The 19723-nt window shown below is 48.5% G+C and overlaps 2 protein-coding genes across 10 annotated transcripts; both read left to right on the top strand.

Annotated features, from left to right (window-relative positions):
* The first annotated feature begins 813 nt into the window (after window positions 1–813).
* Window positions 814–4160, top strand: STOML2 (stomatin like 2). Of its 2 annotated transcripts, XM_072841844.1 has the most exons (10): window positions 814–971; window positions 1214–1351; window positions 1855–1954; window positions 2091–2149; window positions 2241–2342; window positions 2484–2618; window positions 2772–2916; window positions 3020–3099; window positions 3336–3464; window positions 3885–4160. In XM_072841844.1, exons 1-10 carry the CDS (start codon window positions 927–929, stop codon window positions 4020–4022), a joined length of 1071 nt encoding a protein of 356 aa, XP_072697945.1. In that variant the 5' UTR covers window positions 814–926; the 3' UTR covers window positions 4023–4160. The 2 variants fall into 2 exon arrangements, with proteins under 2 accessions (XP_072697945.1, XP_072697946.1); XM_072841845.1 differs by lacking the exon at window positions 3336–3464.
* A 4891-nt stretch (window positions 4161–9051) lies between these two features.
* PIGO (phosphatidylinositol glycan anchor biosynthesis class O) lies at window positions 9052–18129 on the top strand. 8 transcript variants are annotated; one of them, XM_072841798.1, is made up of 12 exons: window positions 9059–9139; window positions 9918–10432; window positions 11070–11213; window positions 11401–11524; window positions 11843–12002; window positions 12210–12389; window positions 12649–13503; window positions 14119–14170; window positions 14711–14917; window positions 15128–15342; window positions 15940–16010; window positions 16159–18129. In XM_072841798.1, exons 2-12 carry the CDS (start codon window positions 9922–9924, stop codon window positions 16286–16288), a joined length of 2649 nt encoding a protein of 882 aa, XP_072697899.1. In that variant the 5' UTR covers window positions 9059–9139; window positions 9918–9921; the 3' UTR covers window positions 16289–18129. The 8 variants fall into 8 exon arrangements, with proteins under 8 accessions (XP_072697893.1, XP_072697898.1, XP_072697899.1 ...); XM_072841792.1 differs by having other exon boundaries at window positions 9052–9139; window positions 9893–10432; window positions 12649–14170; XM_072841791.1 differs by having other exon boundaries at window positions 12649–14170.
* The last annotated feature ends 1594 nt before the right edge of the window (window positions 18130–19723 follow it).

The following is a 19723-nucleotide window of genomic DNA, read 5'->3' as shown; positions in this document are numbered from 1 at the left end:
ATAAAAGCTGAACTCTGTGAATGTGGACCTGCATTTCTTTTTTCTTTTCTTTTTTTTTTTTTTTTTTTTGGACCTGCATTTCTATACTGGTTCTATTGTTAACTGATTTTAGCCCCTCTGAACTTAACTGTCCTGAGATGTAAAATGAGAGTGATTATGCAAGTCTCTTAAAAGATGTGCCAGAGCATCAGGGATGTGTGCAGTGACATGATCCAGAGAAGGCTGAATATAGGGGGCTGTGTGCTGGACTTTATGCAAGGGGACCAGGCCTGATAGACCCTGATTGGAAAGAGGTAGAAAACAAAAAAAAAAAAAAAAAAAAAGGAAAGAGGTAGAAAGAGGTAGAAAAAGCTATGGTGCCTTGGGAAAAGAGAGGGAGGGGAAATCTCAGTTCAAGCACCAGGCATTGTTAGGCCCTGGTTACCATGGCAACGGGAATGGGGTCAGTCCCTAGTGGGAGGGCTGGGTACAACACAGCAGGACTACCTGACAATGTCACTATGGTAACCGGGGCAAAGAGTCCGCTCCAATCCCCCGGTCGCTATGGTGACGGGCGTTTACAGGCTCGGAGGAGTAAACTGAGTCTCGGGTGGAGGTAAAGAACTCGGTGGGAGGTGCTTCTGGGCTACTTGCACGTGGAAAATAGCTTCTACGATCACCATGTCCTGGATCTTGGGCTTGATCAACGGGAACCAGAACAAGTTTCAGCTTCCGGTCTTCGCTAGAAGGTCTGCATATCCAGGGAAACAACTTGATACACACTTTAGCCAAGTAACGCTGATTGGCTGAGGTTGGGGGCGGGGGACACACGGCCGGAAGTACGTCTGGGGGAGAGGAAATACAGGAGGAAAGGCTCCGGTCCCGGCTACTAGAGCGTCCTCTCTGCTCCCCGTCTCGTTGGTTCCGGAGGTCCTTCGGCGTGGGAAATGCTGGCGCGCGCGGCGCGGGGGACTGGGGCCCTTTTGCTGAGGGTGAGTGCGAGGGGAACCTTCACCAAGGGTGGGGCCAGAGATCACCTGGGTGCTTAGCTGGGAAGAAGCGGGATTCTAAGTTTGGTGAGAGAACTGGGGTCAGAGGTCATGGTACCCACGTGAATTCCTCTCTGAGAACCCTTTAGGGTCGCGGTTTGGGGAGATGCCCCCTGGATAGGCGCCAAGAGGGGCAGGGTGCCCCGCCTGCTGGGGGTCTCAGCTAATCCTTGTCTTCTCTTTAGGGCTCCACACAGGCCTCTGGTCGTGCTCCGCGTCGCACCTCCTCTGGATTGCCCCGAAACACCGTGGTACTGTTTGTGCCGCAGCAGGAGGCTTGGGTGGTGGAGCGAATGGGCCGATTCCATCGGATCCTGGAGCCTGTGAGAATCTCTTCTGCCCACCCAGGGGCAGCCTGATGCCGAATTGCCTCTTGCCTCTTTTGACCACTCAGGGCCAGCCTGATGCTGAATTCCCTTTTGATGTGGGCGGATGGGGTGGGATCTCCTTTGAGCTTGCCCCCACCTTTGGCTTCCAACTCCCTCAGCCAGACCTTGCAAGCCCCAGGCTGAACTTCATACACATGTTACAGCTTTCTCCTATTTGCTCTGGCATCCTGCAGGCCCCATTCATGGTATTTCCCGAATCCACTCTCTCAGGTCCACCTGTCTGCTACTCTGGTGGCTCCCATTCCCTTGACTCTCCCCTCCATTCAGTTGTGTAGCCTTGTATGCCTATCCTCTTGGGCTTCCCTACCATTGACACCCCATCTTTCTGCTTTACTTGAAATGTTCCATATGTCGAGTCCATACCCACTCCAGGCCTAGCTTGGATCCCAACCCTGCAACCCCCATCCTTCTGAGGACCCCATGACTCCTCTTCCCAGGGCTTGAACATCCTCATCCCTGTGTTAGACCGGATCCGATATGTGCAGAGTCTCAAGGAAATTGTCATCAACGTGCCTGAGCAGTCGGCTGTGACTCTCGGTGAGGGATGCAGGGTGACATGGGTGCTCTGAGGCCATTAGGATTTGGTTGCAGGAGATCCAGCCCAGGAGAAAGAGTTGATTGGAAATTGAAGGCCTGATTTTCTTCCTTTTCTCTCCCATTATTGTACCTGTAGACAATGTAACTCTACAAATTGATGGAGTCCTTTATCTACGTATCATGGACCCTTACAAGGTATCTGCTACTTGTTTTATGCCGCTTTTGAGTTGCTTTTCTCACTGAAATCCTGGACTCAAGCTTTTTACACTATCCATGCTCTTTTCAGGCAAGCTATGGTGTGGAGGACCCTGAGTATGCTGTCACACAGCTAGCTCAGACAACCATGAGATCAGAGCTTGGCAAACTCTCTCTGGACAAAGTCTTCCGGGTAAGGGCATCTGAGCCAGAGTTAGTGTTGGAAGACACATGCCTCTCTCTCTCTGTCCTTTCTAGGAGTCAGAGGCACTTCTTAGTTTAGACCCTTGATGAATGGATTGAAGCCATGGAATTTATACCTCTCTTTCTCCAGGAGCGGGAGTCCCTGAATGCTAGCATTGTGGATGCCATCAATCAGGCTGCTGACTGCTGGGGCATTCGCTGCCTCCGTTATGAGATCAAGGATATCCATGTGCCACCCCGGGTGAAAGAGTCCATGCAGATGCAGGTGGGGGCCAGGGAAGGATGGGGAAGAGGACTTCAGGATGCTCCAGTCTCATGGGGACCTGGACTCCCTTCCCTAACTTGATGGGTACAATTGCAGGTCTGTGTAAGAGTTTACTTTGGCTTCTTGTTGATGGGGCTTGTTGGGGGCTTCTAGGTGGAGGCAGAGAGGCGGAAACGGGCTACAGTTCTAGAGTCTGAGGGGACCCGAGAGTCAGCCATCAACGTGGCAGAGGGGAAGAAGCAGGCACAGATCCTGGCCTCCGAGGCGGAAAAGGCTGAACAAATAAATCAGGCAGCAGGTCCGCAGAGGGTAGAGACTGAGGGAGGAGCAGGGTTGGTGCTGCGACAGGAGTTTTGAGGTACCCTGACTTCATGAGTAAAGCTTTGTCATTTTTCTTCCAGGAGAGGCCAGTGCAGTTTTGGCCAAGGCCAAGGCTAAGGCTGAAGCTATTCGGATCCTGGCTGCAGCTCTGACACAACATGTGAGAGTCCCCTGGGTGGGAGTCGGGGACAGAAATTGACAGTGGAAGAGGTTTTCTCATCTGCCCTTGGGAGAAGTTCTTGTCTTTGGGTTCTGTTGAGCCAGATTACATGATCTCTTGTATTGTGATCTGATCCTCTTTCCCAGGATCTGACTTCTTTTTACTCCTTTTCCACCACCTACTCCCTGCCCCACCCAAGTCTGTGATCTGTGATTTTATCTCTTCTGTGGCCACAGAATGGAGATGCAGCAGCCTCGCTGACTGTGGCTGAGCAGTATGTCAGTGCGTTCTCCAAACTGGCCAAGGACTCCAACACTATCCTGCTGCCTTCCAACCCCGGCGATGTCACCAGTATGGTAGCTCAGGTTAGAGTGCCCTGAGGATCCAGCACAGAACACTAATGCCAGAAACTGAGACCCCACCACTACCATCAGCACACACCATAGAGGCCTTCAGAGTGAGGCCTAGACCTCCTGTTAATCTCTGTAGAGAATAAATCTCTAAGAATGAGACACACACACACACACCCCACCTTTGGAGATAGGGGAGCTCAGTTATTGAGATGTCCTTTTTTTGGGCAGATACATGTACCAGTATTCTGAGGGTGACCCTGCCCTGATAGTTTATAAGATTTCTAGAATCAACTCTAAAGTTTAAGTCTTGAGAGAGAAAAAAGGAAGAACAACCTTATTGGCTTCAGTTCCACTTTGTTTTTAGGCATTGGTGGGTTGGGCTATCCTTTCTGCCATGTGTCCTCATGGCTCTCTCTCTGTCCGTCTTCTTAGGCCATGGGTGTGTATGGGGCCCTCACCAAAGCCCCAGTGCCAGGGGCCCAGGACTCAGTCTCCAGTGGGAGCAGCAGAGATGTCCAGGGCACAGATGCAAGTCTTGATGAGGAATTTGATCGAGTCAAACTGAGTTAACGGAGCTGGGCTTGGCCAGGGAGGCTGAGGACAGGAAAACAACACTCCCAGACTCGCTCTAGCTTCCCTGCCAAGATTTTGTTATTTTTTTATTTGAACTTTAATCATGTAATAAACTTGCCAGTGGCAAATCAGAAACTGTCCTCTTTGATTGGGGAATGAAGTTGGGAAAGTCACCAGTGTTTTCCTTGGATGTCCACTTCCATCCTCTAGTCCCCTCAGTACTTGGAAGCTGATTCCCCCACGAGTAAGAATGAACCTCGTGTAAATGAGATCATCCTTTCTGTCTTCAGGAGAAGTTTTGGGATAGGGTGGAAGGATTAAGCCCCAGATCTACTAAGCTGCCAGCTGGGGAGTGTAGTTCCCCCTCCTGCTAAGTATGGGGATGTAAATTTAGCAGGTGTTTGGAGGGATTGGTTTTAAGTAAGCTCCATGCCCAATGTGGGACTTGAACTCACAAGCAGAAGGTAAAAAATCACTTGTTGAGGGAGGCGAGATGGCTCAGTTGGTTAAGCATCTGCCTTCAGCTGAGATGATCCTGGGGTCCTTCTCCCTCTCCACCTGTCCCTCCCCCTGCTCGAACTCTCAAATAAAATCTTAAAAAAAAAAAAAAAAGTCATCTGCTCTGAGCCATCCAGGAGCCCCTGGGGGGATTTCTTATGGGTGACAGAACTACCTTGGCATGATAGTACTGCTGAATACTTAAAGGGTTTTCAGAGACTGAAGACATTTATTCCTTCAAAAATGTCAATGATGTCTACCATGTGTCAAGCTCAGTGCTAGATGTAGGTTACAAACGCAATTTAGACCCTGCTTTCACAGACTATCAAGTTGGGCAGGGAAGACAGACAGAGGGAAAGTGGTAAGTGCTAGGATGGGAGAAAGTTTTGATTGAGGGATCCCGGAGGGAGGTGCATGTCAGTTTGTGGGCAGCAAGGTGGCCAACTCTGCCATTGAGCTTGTGCTGGAAAAATTCCTGCCTTTGCCAGGCAGAGTTTGGGACTAGAATATGCAAAGGCCTACAGTTCCAGAGAAGTTGGAACATTCAGAGTTTGGTGAAGCTGAAGGGTGGGTTATAGTTACACACTCCGATGGCAAGGTCTACATCACAGGGAGAGGAGTACTGAGGAGTTTGGACTTTAGCCTTAGGGTAGTGAGGGATCTGTGAAGGGTTTTTTCCCTCCTACCATGAATTCTTTTAGGTAGATTAAGGTTTTAGTATATGTGTTGCCAAAGTGAGGGGAAGATTAAGGTTTTAGATATAGCTGTCCTGTTGCAATGTGGACAGGGTATTTGAAGGAGAAATGGGAGGCTGAAGGACTGTCAGAAGGTGGCCTCTACAATCCTGAGGGGGTGGGACGCCTGGGTAGCTCAGTGGTTGAGTATCTGCCTTTGGCTCAGGGCATGATCCCGTGGTCAGGTATCCAGTCCCGCACTGGGCTCCCTGAGAGGAGCCTGCTTCTCTCCCTCTGCCTGTGTCTCTGCCTTTCTCTGTTTCTCATGAATAAATAAATAAAATCTTAAAAAAAAAAAAACATGGGACAGCCCGGGTGGCTCAGCGGTTTAGCGCTGCCTTCATCCCAGGGCCTGATCCTGGAGACCCAGGATCAAGTCCCACGTCGGGCTCCCTGCATGGAGCCTGCTTCTCCCTCTGCCTGTATCTCTGCCTCTCTGTCTCTGTCTCTCATGAATAAATAAAATCTTTAAAAAAAAATTTTTTTTTTAAGTTAAAAAAAAAGGGGATCCCTGGGTGGCTCAGTGGTTTAGCGCCTGCCTTTGGCCCAGGGCGTGATCCTGGAGTCTCTGGATCGAGTCCCACGTCAGGCTCCCGGCATGGAGCCTGCTTCTCCCTCCTCCTGTGTCTCTGCCTCTCTCTCTGTCTATGTCTATCATAAATAAATAAATAACTCTTAAAAAAAAAAGTTAAAAAAAAACAAAAAACAATCCTGAGGGGGTGATGAGGCCTGAACCGTAGTAAGGAACCATTAGGATGGATGTGGAAGGATGATATTTTTCAAAATATATCTGAATTAAAATTTATTCATGTATCCATATGATAACTTGAACCCCAAATACTTGTCAGGCATTGAGGATATAGTAATGAAGAACTAAATTCCCTGTTCTCAATGAATTTAAGGTTTTTTTTCTTTCAAGATTTTATTTTTATTTTATTTTTTTAAGATTTTCTTTTAAGTAATGTCTACACCCAAACTGGGGTTCAAACTCAAAACCATGAGATCAAGTCACACGCTCTACTGACTGGGTCAGTCAGGTACCCCTCAATGAGTTTTAAGTAATGTTTGGAAGGGACAAACCATTAATAAGATGTTTAGTATTTCACATGTTGGTTAGTTGTGCTGTAGAAGAAATTAAAGAAAGGAAGGGAGGTGGGGAGCTGGGGAGGGGACTGTAATCTGTAACATTAAGTAGAGAGTTCCAGGAAGCCTCTAGATGTTACATTTGAGCTTAGATATGGAGATGAGGGGGAAGACCCATTTGGGCACCTGGGAGTAAAGCTGACTAGAAGTACCCCTGGGTGCCTCAGTTGGTTAAGTATCTGCCCATCTGCCATCAGCTGAGGGTCATGATCCCAGGGTCCTAGAATGGAGCCCCACATCAGGCTCCCTGTTGGTGGGGAGCCTGATTTTCCCTCTGCCCCCCCCCTCATGTGCTCGCTTGCACTCTCTCTCTCTCTCTCTCTCTCTCTCTCACAAATGAATAAAAAAATCCTAAGCAAGCTAGCTAGCTAGCGACTGGAGATTCTAAATGCAGCGGCCTTGAGGTCATTATAAATGGGAGAGCAAAGAAGCTACAGTAGTTGGAACAGAGTCAAGAAAGCAAAGAAGTGGCAGCTAGATAAATCAGAGGGAAGCCCAGAACTGATGTATAGATTTGTAGGGCTATGTAGGACTACTACAAGAGCTTGGGTTTTACTGTGAAATGTGAGACCAATGGGAAGGGGTTTTGTTTTGTTTTGCTTTTATTTTATTTTATTTATTTATTTATTTTTTTAATTTTTATTTATTTATGATAGTCACAGAGAGAGAAAGAGAGAGAGGCAGAGACATAGGCAGAGGGAGAAGCAGGCTCCATGCACCGGAAGCCCGATGTGGGATTCGATCCCGGGTCTCCAGGATCGCGCCCTGGGCCAAAGGCAGGCGCCAAACCGCTGCGCCACCCAGGGATCCCTGTTTTGCTTTTAATAGCTTTACTGAGATGTAATTCACATATAATACAATTCACCCATTTAAAATGTAAATTCAGTAATTTGTAGCATATTCAGGTTTGTTCAACCAGCACAATGTTAGAACATTTTCATCATCTGTCCTCCATCCCTCCCCACCACCAAAACCTGGTACCCATTAGCAGTCACTCCTCTTTCCCCAGGCCTAGGAAACCACTAACGTACTGTCTCTATAGCTTTATGTATTCATGTAAATGGAATAAAATAAAATGCTGTTTTGTGATTGGCTTCTTTCACTCAATATTTTTAAGGTTCAAGTACCGCATGTAGCGGTACTTCATTACTTTTTATGGCCAATAATATTCTACTGTATGATATACCATATTTTGTTTATCTATCAGTGAAGGCAATTCGGGTTGTGCTGCTATGAACTATCATGTGCAAGTTTTTGTGTGGACATATGCTTTTCATTTCTCTAAGATATATGTCTAGGAGTGGAATTGGTGGGGCATGTGGTAACTCTATATTTAACCTTTTGAGGAACTGCCAGACTATTTTGCAAAGCACCATTTTACAATCCCAAAAGCAGCGTATGAGTGTTCAAATTTCTCCATATCCATGCCAATACTTGTTATTTGTCTTTTCTATTATGGCCATCCTAGTGAATAAAGTGGTATTTCTAGTATTCCCCTGATGGCTAATGATGTTGAGCATCTTTTCCTGTGTTAACTGGTCATGTGTATATTTTCTTTGGAGAAATATCCATTCAGATCCTTTGCCTATTTTACTTTAAATATATTTTTGTTTTAAAGTATTTATTTAAGTAATCTCTACACCCAACATGGCTCAAACTCACAACCCTGAGATCAAAAGTCATATGCTCTTCTGACTGAGCCAGTCAGGCGCCCCTCCTTTGCCCATTTAAAATTTTATTATTTTTTTTAAAGATTTGATTTATTTATTCATGAGAGACACAGAGAGAGAGAGAGACAGGTAGACACATAGGCAGAGGGAGAAGCAGGCTTCCCCCAAGGAGCCGGATGCGGGACTCCATCCCAGGACCCCGGGAACACGACATGAGCCAAAAGCAGACGCTCAACTACTAGGCCACTCAGGTGCCCCATTATTATTTTTTTAGAGTAAGCTCTATGCCCAATGTGGGGCTTGAATTCATGACCCCAAAATTAAGAGTTGCATGCTCTACCAGCTGAGCCAGCCACGTGCCCCACCTTTGCCCATTTTTAAATTGGATTATTTTTTAAATCACTGAGTTGGAAGATCTGGTGAAAGACATGAAGAGGGGGAATAATAAAATCTATCAGTTGGTGTCAGCTAAGCAAAAAGGAGAAAGTAAATATTATTTATCCCTATTTTACAGATGAGTTAAGCTCCACAACGCCAGTGAGTGGCAGAGTTAGGATTCAAGCTAAGTTTGATTCCAAAAAGCCAACTCTTAGTCTTTTTTTTTTTTTTAAAGATTTTATTTATTTATTCATGAGAATACACAGAGAGGAGAGAGAGAGAGGCAGAGACACAGGCAGAGGGAGAAGCAGGCTCCATGCAGGGAGCCCGACATGGGACTCGATCCAGGGTCTCCAGGATCACACCCTGGGCTGCAGGCGGCGCTAAACCGCCGAGCCACCAGGGCTGCCCCCAACTCTTAGTCTTAACCAAGAATGACCAATGCTTCTCTGAGCTCTTCTAGCTTGCTTCCCTGCCCCTAATTCTCCTAAACCATGATCCCATCAAACTCTGCGTCTGTGGCCAGCGCTGCGCTCCTTGGCGAACTTCTTCGGAGGCGCCGGCAGATGGCGATGGGGCGCCGGCAGATGGCGATGGGGCGGGGGGGCCCTCGGGCCGCTCTGTCCCGCGCGTGCTTATCTGTGGTGTCCGTGTGCAGGCGTCGCCGCCGCGCTTCCGGGCGCCGTTCAAGGTGAGCCAGGGTCTCCGAGAAGCTGCTCGCACTCCGTACTCTTAAGTCCCCTTTCCGGAAGGGACCCATACCCCGCAGCTCGCAGCCTAGCGTGCCAAGTGCCCAAGCCCGGGTGCCCAGGAGAAGGCCAGGCAGCCACCAGAGGAAGCAGAGCCGTGGGACGTGTGGGTCCCGGCGAGGCCCAACCGCCTCTAGACCCTGCGAGTGGGCTTTGCTGCGCGGGGTAGGTCGCGACTCTGATCTCCTGGCGAGCCTGGCCATCCGGAAGCGGAGCGTGACTCCTCCCCTTGGTCCTCTCGGCCCCCACCAGGCGGCGCCGTCAGTCCAGCCCGGGTTCCCCTGTGCCTGCGAGCCCTCGCCACCCCAGGGGTATTGAGATCGGCAAGGGAGAGGGAGAAGTGATCTGTCAGAGAGCATTCTACACTAGGAACAGGTTTCCCTGGAGAACTGTGCTTTTCATTATGAGAATCTCCTGGAGTACATGTGCAAATCTCTATGCTCCCTCCCCAAAGATCCTGATTAAGTAGATCTGGGGTTGCGCCTGGAAATCAGCATTTTAAACAGCTGCTCCAGGTTGATGCCCATAGTCTGCGGACTTCACCTTCAGAAACACTGATATAACTGGTGGAGACGAACGTTCCATTGGGTTGGCGAAGGGGCTGTTTATCTTCCGGAAAGCTTCCAAGAGGAAGTGATTCTAGCTTGGCTTTGTATTGAGGGATAAGAATATCCACTGGTTCTTTACCCCCACAGTGATGAATTCCCTCCCTGCTACCAGTAGGATGCAGAAGATCTCGGTGCTGCTCTTCCTGGCCTGGGTCAGCTTCCTCTTCTACGCCGGCATTGCCCTCTTCACCAGTGGCTTCCTGCTCACTCGTTTGGAACTCACCAACCATAGCAGCTGCCACGAGCCCCCAGACCCTGGGTCCCTGCCATGGGGGAGCCAAGGGAAGCCTGGGGCCTGCTGGATGGCTTCTAGATTCTCTCGGCTTGTGTTGGTGCTGGTAGATGCTCTGCGATTTGACTTTGCGCAGCCCCAGCCCTCACACGGTCCTGGAGAGCCTCCTGTCTCTCTGCCTTTCCTGGGCAAACTGAACTCCTTGCAAAGAATCCTGGAGATTCAGCCCCACCATGCCAGGCTCTACCAATCTAAGGCTGATCCCCCCACTACCACCATGCAGCGCCTCAAGGCCCTCACCACAGGCTCACTGCCTACCTTTATCGATGCTGGCAGTAACTTTGCCAGCTATGCCATAGTGGAAGACAATCTCATTAAACAGCTCACCAATGCAGGTTAGTTTGGGCCTCTTTGGAGGTAAGGAATACCTTAGCATATTTTCTCTTTAGAAGTCAGAGAGCCAGAACTTTGGGTGCCCAGCTGCATGCTGGACTATGCTGTGGGAGGACAGGGGAAGAGAAAAAGACCAGGGCCCTGCCTTGAGCAAGTGCAGGTGTGGGCTTTGTCATTCTGGAGTTTCTAATATGCATGGAGTGTTGATTTTTACATTTGGGGAGCCCTCAGTAAGGGGCAGTAGAGCAATGAAGAGGAGAAGATGTGAGTCTGGTATCCTCACAAGTGTGGAGGAGAGAGCAGAGGATCCACACCCTGTCTACTCACTGACTTGTTTAAAAGTAACATATACCCAGGAAGAACAGAGTAGCAAAGATAGCCAGGGACTGAGAACTAGCAGAGCCTCTTGTAGAAACAAGAAGTCTGGTTATTGGGAAGAGTAGGTTATCAGGGAAAGCGTCCTGGCAGAAAATTTTAGGCCTTGAAGGATAAAGAATTGCTGGATGGAATTGCTGTGCCTTAGAGTGCATGTTGGAGATTTCTGATAAGTCTTTAAAGGGCTTCCTCTTTTTCCCTGCTTTGACTCCTGCTTGGGCTCTGACCCCTGCTCAGTCTCTGACCAGTCTCATGTCCCTGCAGGAAGGCACGTGGTCTTCATGGGAGATGATACCTGGAAAGATCTTTTTCCTGGAGCTTTCTCCCAAGCTTTCTTCTTCCCATCCTTCAATGTCAGAGACCTGCACACCGTGGACAATGGCATCCTGGAACATCTCTATCCAACCAGTGAGCACGGGGCCAGAGGCAGGCCCGATTAAGACTGGGAGCTCAGGGCTGCTTCAGGTCACAAATTCTGAGCCTCCCATGGGTGCAATGGCCTGGGCTTGTGTCCCTTCACTAAGCGTTAGAGCTGAGCCAGGGTTGAGGAGTGGGCCTTAGTCCCCTACTGTGCTCAGTGTTCTTCCTTTCGCAGTGGACGGTGGTGAATGGGATGTACTGATTGCTCATTTCCTGGGTGTGGATCACTGTGGCCACAAGTATGGCCCTCACCACCCTGAAATGGCCAAGAAGCTTAGCCAGATGGACCAGGTGATCCAGTGAGTGTGGGATATTGGCTGGGCGAGTGGGTTTGTGTCTGAGAATCTTAGGATATATTGGCCCAAAAGAAAAAGTCTTTATCTTGGAGCCTTTTTCCTTGCTGAATTCTGTCTTTTCTAGGCCTTTTTCTGCAACTAGGGGCCTCATCCATCTTGAGTAACTCAGCATGTGGCTTTGGGCAGTAGGGTCATGACTGTAGAGGTATCTCTTTGCCAAATGTCTAGGCCCTCCTAATGGAAGTTATGGCTGGGGGTGAATGGCTCTCCCAGGAAAATCTTTATCCGTTCCTACCTCCTGACCTATTTCTTGGCCGTCAGGGGACTTGTGGAGCGTCTGGAGAATGACACACTATTGGTCGTGATTGGGGACCACGGGATGACCATAACTGGGGACCACGGAGGGGACAGTGACCTGGAGATCTCAGCTGCACTTTTTCTGTATAGTCCCAAAGCCCTCTTCCCCCGTGTCCCGCCAAAGGTGAGGCCTGGGTTTGCTTTGTCTGGTCTCTTGGTATTCAGCCGAATCACAATCACAGCATTCTTGTGGATCCCTCCATTTTAGGCCCCCAAATTCATGACTATGGGCATCCCCCACTCACTTCCTACCTAGGTCCCTATGTCTTCCATTCTAAATCCTGACCTCAGCTCTGTGGTGAACCCATTGGCTCCTCTCCTTTTCCTCTAGGAGCCGGAGATAGTTCCTCAAATCAGCCTTGTGCCTACGCTGGCCCTGTTGCTGGGCCTGCCCATTCCATTTGGAAACATTGGGGAAGTGATGGCTGAGCTGTTCGCAGAGGCTGAAGACTCTCAGCCTCACTCCTCTGCTCTGGCCCAAGCCTCAGCTCTCCATCTGAATGCCCAGCAGGTAGGTGATGGGCTGTGCTTCCAGGTGACAGAGCTAGGGTGGGCATAGGAGAAGCGTAATGATCACTCCATTGTTGTTTGTTCACTCTTAGTCCCACTTTCCATAGCCATGTCCTCCTTCCAGTATCCCTTCCTTCACCCCTGTCCTGGACAGAGTTTAGGTCCCTGATTTCTGAATTCCCCTCTTGGTAACACCTATCCTTGCCTCTGTCCTGGTTTATATCTGATGTGTTCTCTTGGTCTCTAACCATTTTTGCCAGGTATCCCGGTTTCTTCACACCTACTCAGCTGCTGCTCAGAACCTTCAAGTGAAGGAGCTTCATCAGCTTCAGAACCTTTTCTCCAAGGCCTCTGCTGACTACCAGCGGCTTCTCCAGAGTCCCCAGGGGGCTGAGGCAGCACTACAGACTGTGATCACTGAGCTGCAGCAGTTCCTGCGGGGAGTTCGGGCTATGTGCATTGAGTCTTGGGCTCGTTTCTCTCTGGGTCGCATGGCCGGGGGTGCCGCTCTCCTGGCTGCTGCCTGCTTTCTTTGTCTGCTGGTATCCCAGTGGGCAACATACCCAGGCTTCCACCCCCTCCTCCTAACACCCATGGCCTGTGGTCTGGCTAGTACCATAGTGTGTGCTGGACTCCTGGCAACTACTGGGCTGAAGCTGGATCCAGTGGTTCTAGGGGCCATGGCTGCAGTGGGCTCACTCCTGCCTTTTCTGTGGAAAGCCTGGGCTGGCTGGGGGTCCAAGAGGCCCCTGGCAGCCCTGTTTCCCATCCCTGGGCCCGTCCTGTTATTCCTGCTCATTCGTTTTGCTGCTTTCTTCTCTGATAGCTTTGTTGTAGCTGAGGCCAGGGCCACCCCCTTCCTTTTGGGCTCACTCATCTTGCTCCTGGTTGCCCAACTTCACTGGGAGGGCAAGCTGCTGCCACCTAAGCTTCTCACAATACCCCGCCTTTGCTTTTCAGCCTCGGCAGGCCAGCCACGGCACAGTGGCACACATGCCTTAGGACTTGGAGTTGGGTTGCTTTTATGTATAAGGCTAGCTGGGCTTTTTCATCGCTGCCCTGAAGAGACACCTGCTTGCCATTCCTCTCCCTGGCTGAGTCCCTTGGCATCCATGGTGGGTGGTCGAGCCAAGAATTTGTGGTATGGGGCTTGTGTGGGGGCTTTGGTAGCCCTATTAGCTGCTGTGCGCCTGTGGCTTTGCCGCTATAGCAATCTCAAGAGTCCTGAGCCCTCTGTGCTGTTTGTGCGCTGGGGGCTGCCCCTCATGGTACTGGGCACTGCTGCCTACTGGGCACTGGCATCAGGGGCAGATGAAGCGCCCCCACGTCTCCGGGCCTTGGTTGCTGGGGCATCAGTTGTGCTACCTAGGGCTGTGGCAGGCTTGGCCGCTTCGGGGCTCATGCTGCTGCTCTGGAGGCCTGTGACAGTGCTAGTGAAGGCTACGACGGGTACTCCCAGGACCAGGACTGTCCTTACTCCCTTCTCAGGCCCCCCCACTTCTCAGGCTGACCTGGATTATGTGGTTCCTCAAATCTACCGACATATGCAGGAGGAGTTCCGGGGCCGTCTAGAGAGGACCAAATCCCAAGGTCCCCTGACTGTGGCAGCCTATCAGTTGGGGAGTGTCTACTCAGCTGCTATGGTCACGGCTCTCACCCTCTTGGCCTTCCCGCTTCTACTATTGCATGCAGAGCGCATTAGCCTTGTGTTCCTGCTTCTGTTTCTTCAGAGCTTCCTGCTCCTGCATCTGCTTGCTGCTGGGATACCCATCACCACCCCTGGTAAATACATTTCTCAGCCCTGATTCATCCAAGGACAGTAGTGATGTGACTTTGGCCCTTCTTGTCTTCAGGGAAGTGTTGCTCCTCAGATTCTTCACACAGTTGGGAGGGTCTTCCTGATGTCCTCTTATCTTGCTATAGCCAAGCAAATTGATCCTTGCCACTGGCTCTTAAGGCCAGCAAGGTTCACAAAGGAGGGAGACAGGAATACTCCAAGACTCATTTCTTATGGAAATGCTGCATCTTCATGAGTGCATTTCCTGATTTTCCAGTGATGGGAGTGGTGAATTATGAGTATGTAATGTCATAATGAGCTGTAGGTATATGAGATGGAGCACAGTTCAGATTAGAGAAATGGAGGCTTAGTGCCACAGAGGGAATTAGAATAGCAGAGTGTTGAATGTAAGGAGGTTGGGGTGATGGGCATGTGTGTGTATGCAACATTGAGGTAGTAGGAGTATATGACCATGAAGCAGTAGGCTATGGATTAGGGAATGGGATATGACTGTGAAGTATCTTTCTCCGCTCCCCCACCCCCAGGTCCTTTTACTGTTCCGTGGCAGGCAGTCTCTGCTTGGGCCCTCATGGCCACACAGACCTTCTACTCCTTGGGCCATCAGCCTGTCTTTCCGGCCATTCATTGGCACGCAGCCTTCGTGGGATTCCCAGAGGGTCATGGGTCCTCCACCTGGCTGCCTGCTCTGCTGGTGGGAGCCAACACCTTTGCCTCCCATCTCCTCTTTGCAGGTACCTTATTCCTCCCCTGCTTCCATTGTTTACTCTTTCTGGAAGGAGAGGAAACTCCTGGATTTGAGTGGGGAGATGTGGTTTTGTTGGCCCTTTGGCACCCCGTAGGCAATGCTAATTGGTGCCTCAGTCAAGTAGGTTGGTTGGGGGCCAGGGTGGCCTGGTTCCTAGGTCCTCCACTGATTCTAGCCCTGCCTTTCTCTGAGGCAGTAGGTTGCCCTTTGCTTCTGCTCTGGCCCTTCCTCTGTGAGAGTCAAGGGGCCCGGAAGAGGTGGCAACCCCTAGGGAATGAAGCTGAAGCCAGAGTCAGGCCTGAGGAGGAGGAGGAGCCACGGATGGAGATGCGGCTCCGGGATGCACCTCATCACTTCAATGCAGCGCTGCTACAGCTGGGCCTCAAGTACCTCTTTGTCCTTGGTATTCAGGTGGGTGAGTTAGTGACCTTTTCTCATGATCACATTCCTTCTTTTATACTTTGCTAACCCAACCTCCCACCCCCTCCAGGAGAGAGCCCTGACTGAAATACAGATAAGCAAAATGGTTGCCCAAGGCTGTGGCCTCAAGGGGGTGTATTGAAACTTGAACCTGGGTCTCCATAATCCTATCTTGGACTGTTACCTCTCTACAAGCTAGATCTGGACCCTGCTGGTTGCATTTGGGGATTCCTCCTTTAGTGGACAGACTGGAAAAACTGAGGTGATAGACAGGATTCTTTCCCAGGCTATGGTCATGGATTGTCCTTCTCTTCAGAGGCAGGAGGTGTGACTCTGACATCTTCCTCCATCCTGGGAGGCAGAGCCTGAGTGTAATCAACACAGATGGATAGTGCTTGACCAAGGTCACACAGTGAATCATGGTGGGGCCAGGAAGAAAAATTAGTTCTCCTAACTCCTCACCCAGGTTTCTTTCCACTGACATGCACTACTTTCCTACTCCTCCCTTCTACACAGAGGCCTACAGCAACTCTCCCTTTGACCTGTTTCCTCCTCCCCAAGTAACTTGACCTTTCCTCTCCTCCCTAGATTCTGGCCTGTGCCTTGGCAGCCTCCATCCTCCGCAGGCATCTCATGGTCTGGAAAGTGTTTGCCCCCAAGTGAGTGGGTTTGCTTGAGAAGTATTGGTGTTGGGGAGGGGGAAGCTTGGAGGTAAGAATAAACATCAGGGTGGGCAGGTTTTGTCTCATCAGGGAAAAGGCTCTCAACCTACTCTGTCCCCTGAGAATTCTCCACCTTTCTTTACAGGTTCATTTTTGAAGCCATGGGCTTTATTGTGAGCAGCGTGGGACTTTTCCTGGGCATAGCTTTGGTGATGCGAGTGGATGGTGCCGTGAGCTCCTGGTTCAGACAGCTAATTCTGGCCCAGCAGAGGTAGCCTAGGCTGCAAATGCTGGCTTGTGGCCACAGGGAGAGCTGGAGAACAATCTAGCCTGGCCTATATAGGTGCTGGATCATCTGCAAGAGAGGCTTAGTCGCACTTCTGACCACCATGCAGCCAAGAGCTACTGACATCTGGGACTTCATTATTTTATAATTCAAAATCATAGTGGGGCCTGCTCCCTAACTCCTGCTTTGGAGGGTAGCCTCCAAAGGAGAATAAAATAATAATGTAAATGTGTTTCTGAGAGGTGGGGGAGCCCCCACTGTCCTACAGGGACTGAGGAGGTTTACTCTCCCCTCCCACAAAGCACAGATGACACCAGCCATCTTATGCAGACCTAGCTACACCTGAAAACCTTTGGGAAGTTGTTAAAGTTGTCTGAATTCGTTTCCCCTACTTCTTCTCAAATCACTCTTGTTATCCCACCTGCGGGGTTTTTTTTTTTGTTTTTTGTTTTGTTGTTTTTTTTTTTGCCATGTAACATATTTTATTAAATTCTTATGCTTTGGCTGATAGTAGAGATGGCTGGAAAGACAAGCCCAGGCTCATGGAGTACACAGACTCACTGTCTAAAACCCCAAACAGTGCTGTATTCCCTCCTCTATTGGGTTCTTTCACTCCAGGACACCCTTTGCCCTTCACTTCTGTGGAGGCCACCCTAGTTTTCCAACCTTTGCTGTTCATTTATGAGACCTCATTGCCCGTCTTACATAGCATTGCATCTTGTCCCATTGATTATTCATGATTTGAAGCCACAAGTATAAATCTAATACATGTCTCTTGTGTTCTCCATCTACTGTGTCACATTGAAGTGCTGCCATGAAATTCTCATGGAAATGTCCATCAAAGGAATGTATTGGGGGAGGCTCTGCAAAGGGTCAGGCCTGGGATTTGATGTTTGAGAATGCCCAGGACAAGAGGAGGTGAAACAACTGAAAGAGAACAGATGGCAAATTGGAGAATAGCACTTTTACTTGGCAGAAAGAAGTCAGGCTGAGTAGTAGTGATTATGAAGGAAAGATGTTCACTGCTATGGTAGCTAAAGGAAGAGTTGGAATTATTAATGGCTAAGGGTCTCTAGGGCTACAGAGGCCACAGGGAAAGATGATGAGATGTGTATACTGTTTCAGGCAGTTAGAGGATTGGACATTGGTATCCCTGGCAGGAATAGGTTTCATAACACAAGAGAAGTTAGGCCCCAACCAAGACTGAAAGATTAGAACAAAGTCCCTTTGCCTCCTTCAGTCTGGCAGACATCATTCCCAAGCATCATTTAATAAGCACACTACCTCTGTGAGAAGAAAAGACACTTTTCCATTCCTAGGACCCGGGGGAAGGATTTCAGACTCTAGTCCCTCACCTTGTCTTAGGTTCCACCCCCTCCTTTTCCTTTTTGTCAGAGAGCCTTCTCTGGAGCCTAAGGGAAATCTGCCGATCTGCCAGCCATTGGCTATTTCCTTTTCTTCTGGTCTAACTATAAGATCCTTTTGCAGAAAGATATATTATTAAAAATTCTTATCCCTGCCTCTTCCTTGACATCAAGGTGCCCTTTCCACACTAACTTATTTTTTTTAAAGCTTTATTGGGGTAAATTCACCATAAAATTCAGCCATTTAAAGTGTATAATTTAATAATTTTTGGTATATTCTCAGAGTTGTACAATTGTTACCACAGTCAATTTCAGAACATTTTCATCACCCCCAAAAGAAATTATCAGTACGTTTTCCTATCACCCTCCAATCTTCCCCACCTCCAATTCCTAACCTTAGGTAACCACTAATCTGCTGACTGTATTTTCTATTCTGAACATTTTATATAAATAGAATCCTACAATATGTGTCCTTTTCTGTCTGGCTTCTTTCACTCAGTCTAGTGTTTTCAAGGTTCATCCATGTTGCGTTATGCATATTTCATTTCTTTTTTATGGCCAAATATTCCATTATATGGACATATCACATTTTGTTCATCCATTGATGGCCATCTGGGTCCTTTGTACCTTTTGATTTTTACCAATGCTGCTATGAACATCAATGTACAAGTTTTGTTTGGGCATATGTTTTCATTTATTTTTGGCTTATACCTAGTGGTATATTGTGTAATTACTAGGTCATATGGTACACCTATGTTAACTTTTTGAGGAACTGCCAGTTTGTTTTCCAAGGCTGCTGCATCATTTAATATTCTCATCATTGGTGTCTGAGGGTACTAATTTCTACATATCCATGCCTTTACTTAAAACCATTTATTTTTGATTCTGACCATCCTAGTGGGTATGAAGTGGTATCATTGTGGTTTCGATTTGCGTGTCCTTGATGACTAAAAATATTGAGCATTTTTCTTTTGCTTATTGGAAAATTGTACATCCAGCGACCTTCTCTGTTTATTGACTGTCCTTCTAATTTTTTTTTTAAAGATTTTATTTATTCATGAGAGACATAGAAAGAGGTAGAGACACAGGCAAAGGGAGGAGAAGTAGGCTCCATGCAGGAGCCTGATGCGGGACTCGATACTAGGACTCCAGAATCACACCCTGAGCTGAAGGAAGATGCCCAACCACTGAGCCACCCAGGCATCCTAAGTGTTCTTTTAATTTTTTAGTTATAAGCATTGTTTATATATTCTAGATAGAAGTACCTAGTCAGATACATGATTTGCAAATATTTATTCATTTATTCACGACTTGAGCCAAAGGCAGACGCTCAACCACTGAGCCACCCAGACATCCCATCTTTTCATCTTCTTGATAGTGTTCTTTGAAGCAAATTTAAAAATTTTTTTTTATTATTTTTTTATTTATTTATGATAGTCACAGAGAGAGAGAGAGAGGCAGAGACACAGGCAGAGGGAGAAGCAGGCTCCATGCACCGGGAGCCCGACGTGGGATTCGATCCCGGGTCTCCAGGATCATGCCCTGGGCCAAAGGCAGGCGCCAAACCGCTACGCCACCCAGGGATCCCGCAAATTTAAAATTTTGATGAAGTCCAATTCATCCTACTTTTCTTTTGTTGCTTGTGTTTTTGGTGTTTGTATGTAAGAAACCTTGTCTAGGGCAGCCCAGGTGGCTCAGCGGTTTATGGCCGCCTTCAGCCCAGGGTATGATCCTGGAGACCCAGGATTGAGTCCTGCGTCAGGCTCCCTGCGTGGAGCCTGCTGCTCCCTCTGCTTGTGTCTCTGTCTCTCTCTTTGTCTCTCATGAGTAAATAAATAAAATCTTAAAAAAAAAAAAAAAGAAAGAAAACTTGTCTAATGCCACAATTTAGTTTTAGAAAATTTTCATCATTACCACAAGGTCTCTATCCTTTGTTTACAATCAATCCCCAATTTCACCTTAGGCCACTGATCTATTTTCTGTTTTTCTAAATTTATATTTTCTGGACATTTCATACAAATGGAATCATCAAATATGTGGTCTTTTCTTTGACTTAGAAT

This window comes from Canis lupus, chromosome 10 (genome assembly GCF_048164855.1).
Source record: "Canis lupus baileyi chromosome 10, mCanLup2.hap1, whole genome shotgun sequence".
Lineage (NCBI taxonomy): Eukaryota > Metazoa > Chordata > Mammalia > Carnivora > Canidae > Canis > Canis lupus.
Note: the sequence above shows the minus strand (reverse complement) of the source record. Positions and strands in the feature narration are given on the sequence as shown.

Coding starts and splice junctions, on each gene's coding strand:
- PIGO (XM_072841792.1), top strand. CDS start 9,895: ATGAATTCCCTCCCTGCTACCAGTAGGATGCAGAAGATCTCGGTGCTG. Junction 12,390..12,648: donor TCCATCTGAATGCCCAGCAG/GTAGGTGATGGG, acceptor CATTTTTGCCAG/GTATCCCGGTTTCTTCACAC. Junction 14,918..15,127: donor CTCCCATCTCCTCTTTGCAG/GTACCTTATTCC, acceptor TCTCTGAGGCAG/TAGGTTGCCCTTTGCTTCTG.
- STOML2 (XM_072841844.1), top strand. CDS start 927: ATGCTGGCGCGCGCGGCGCGGGGGACTGGGGCCCTTTTGCTGAGG. Junction 2,150..2,240: donor GTATCATGGACCCTTACAAG/GTATCTGCTACT, acceptor TGCTCTTTTCAG/GCAAGCTATGGTGTGGAGGA. Junction 3,100..3,335: donor CTGCAGCTCTGACACAACAT/GTGAGAGTCCCC, acceptor CTGTGGCCACAG/AATGGAGATGCAGCAGCCTC.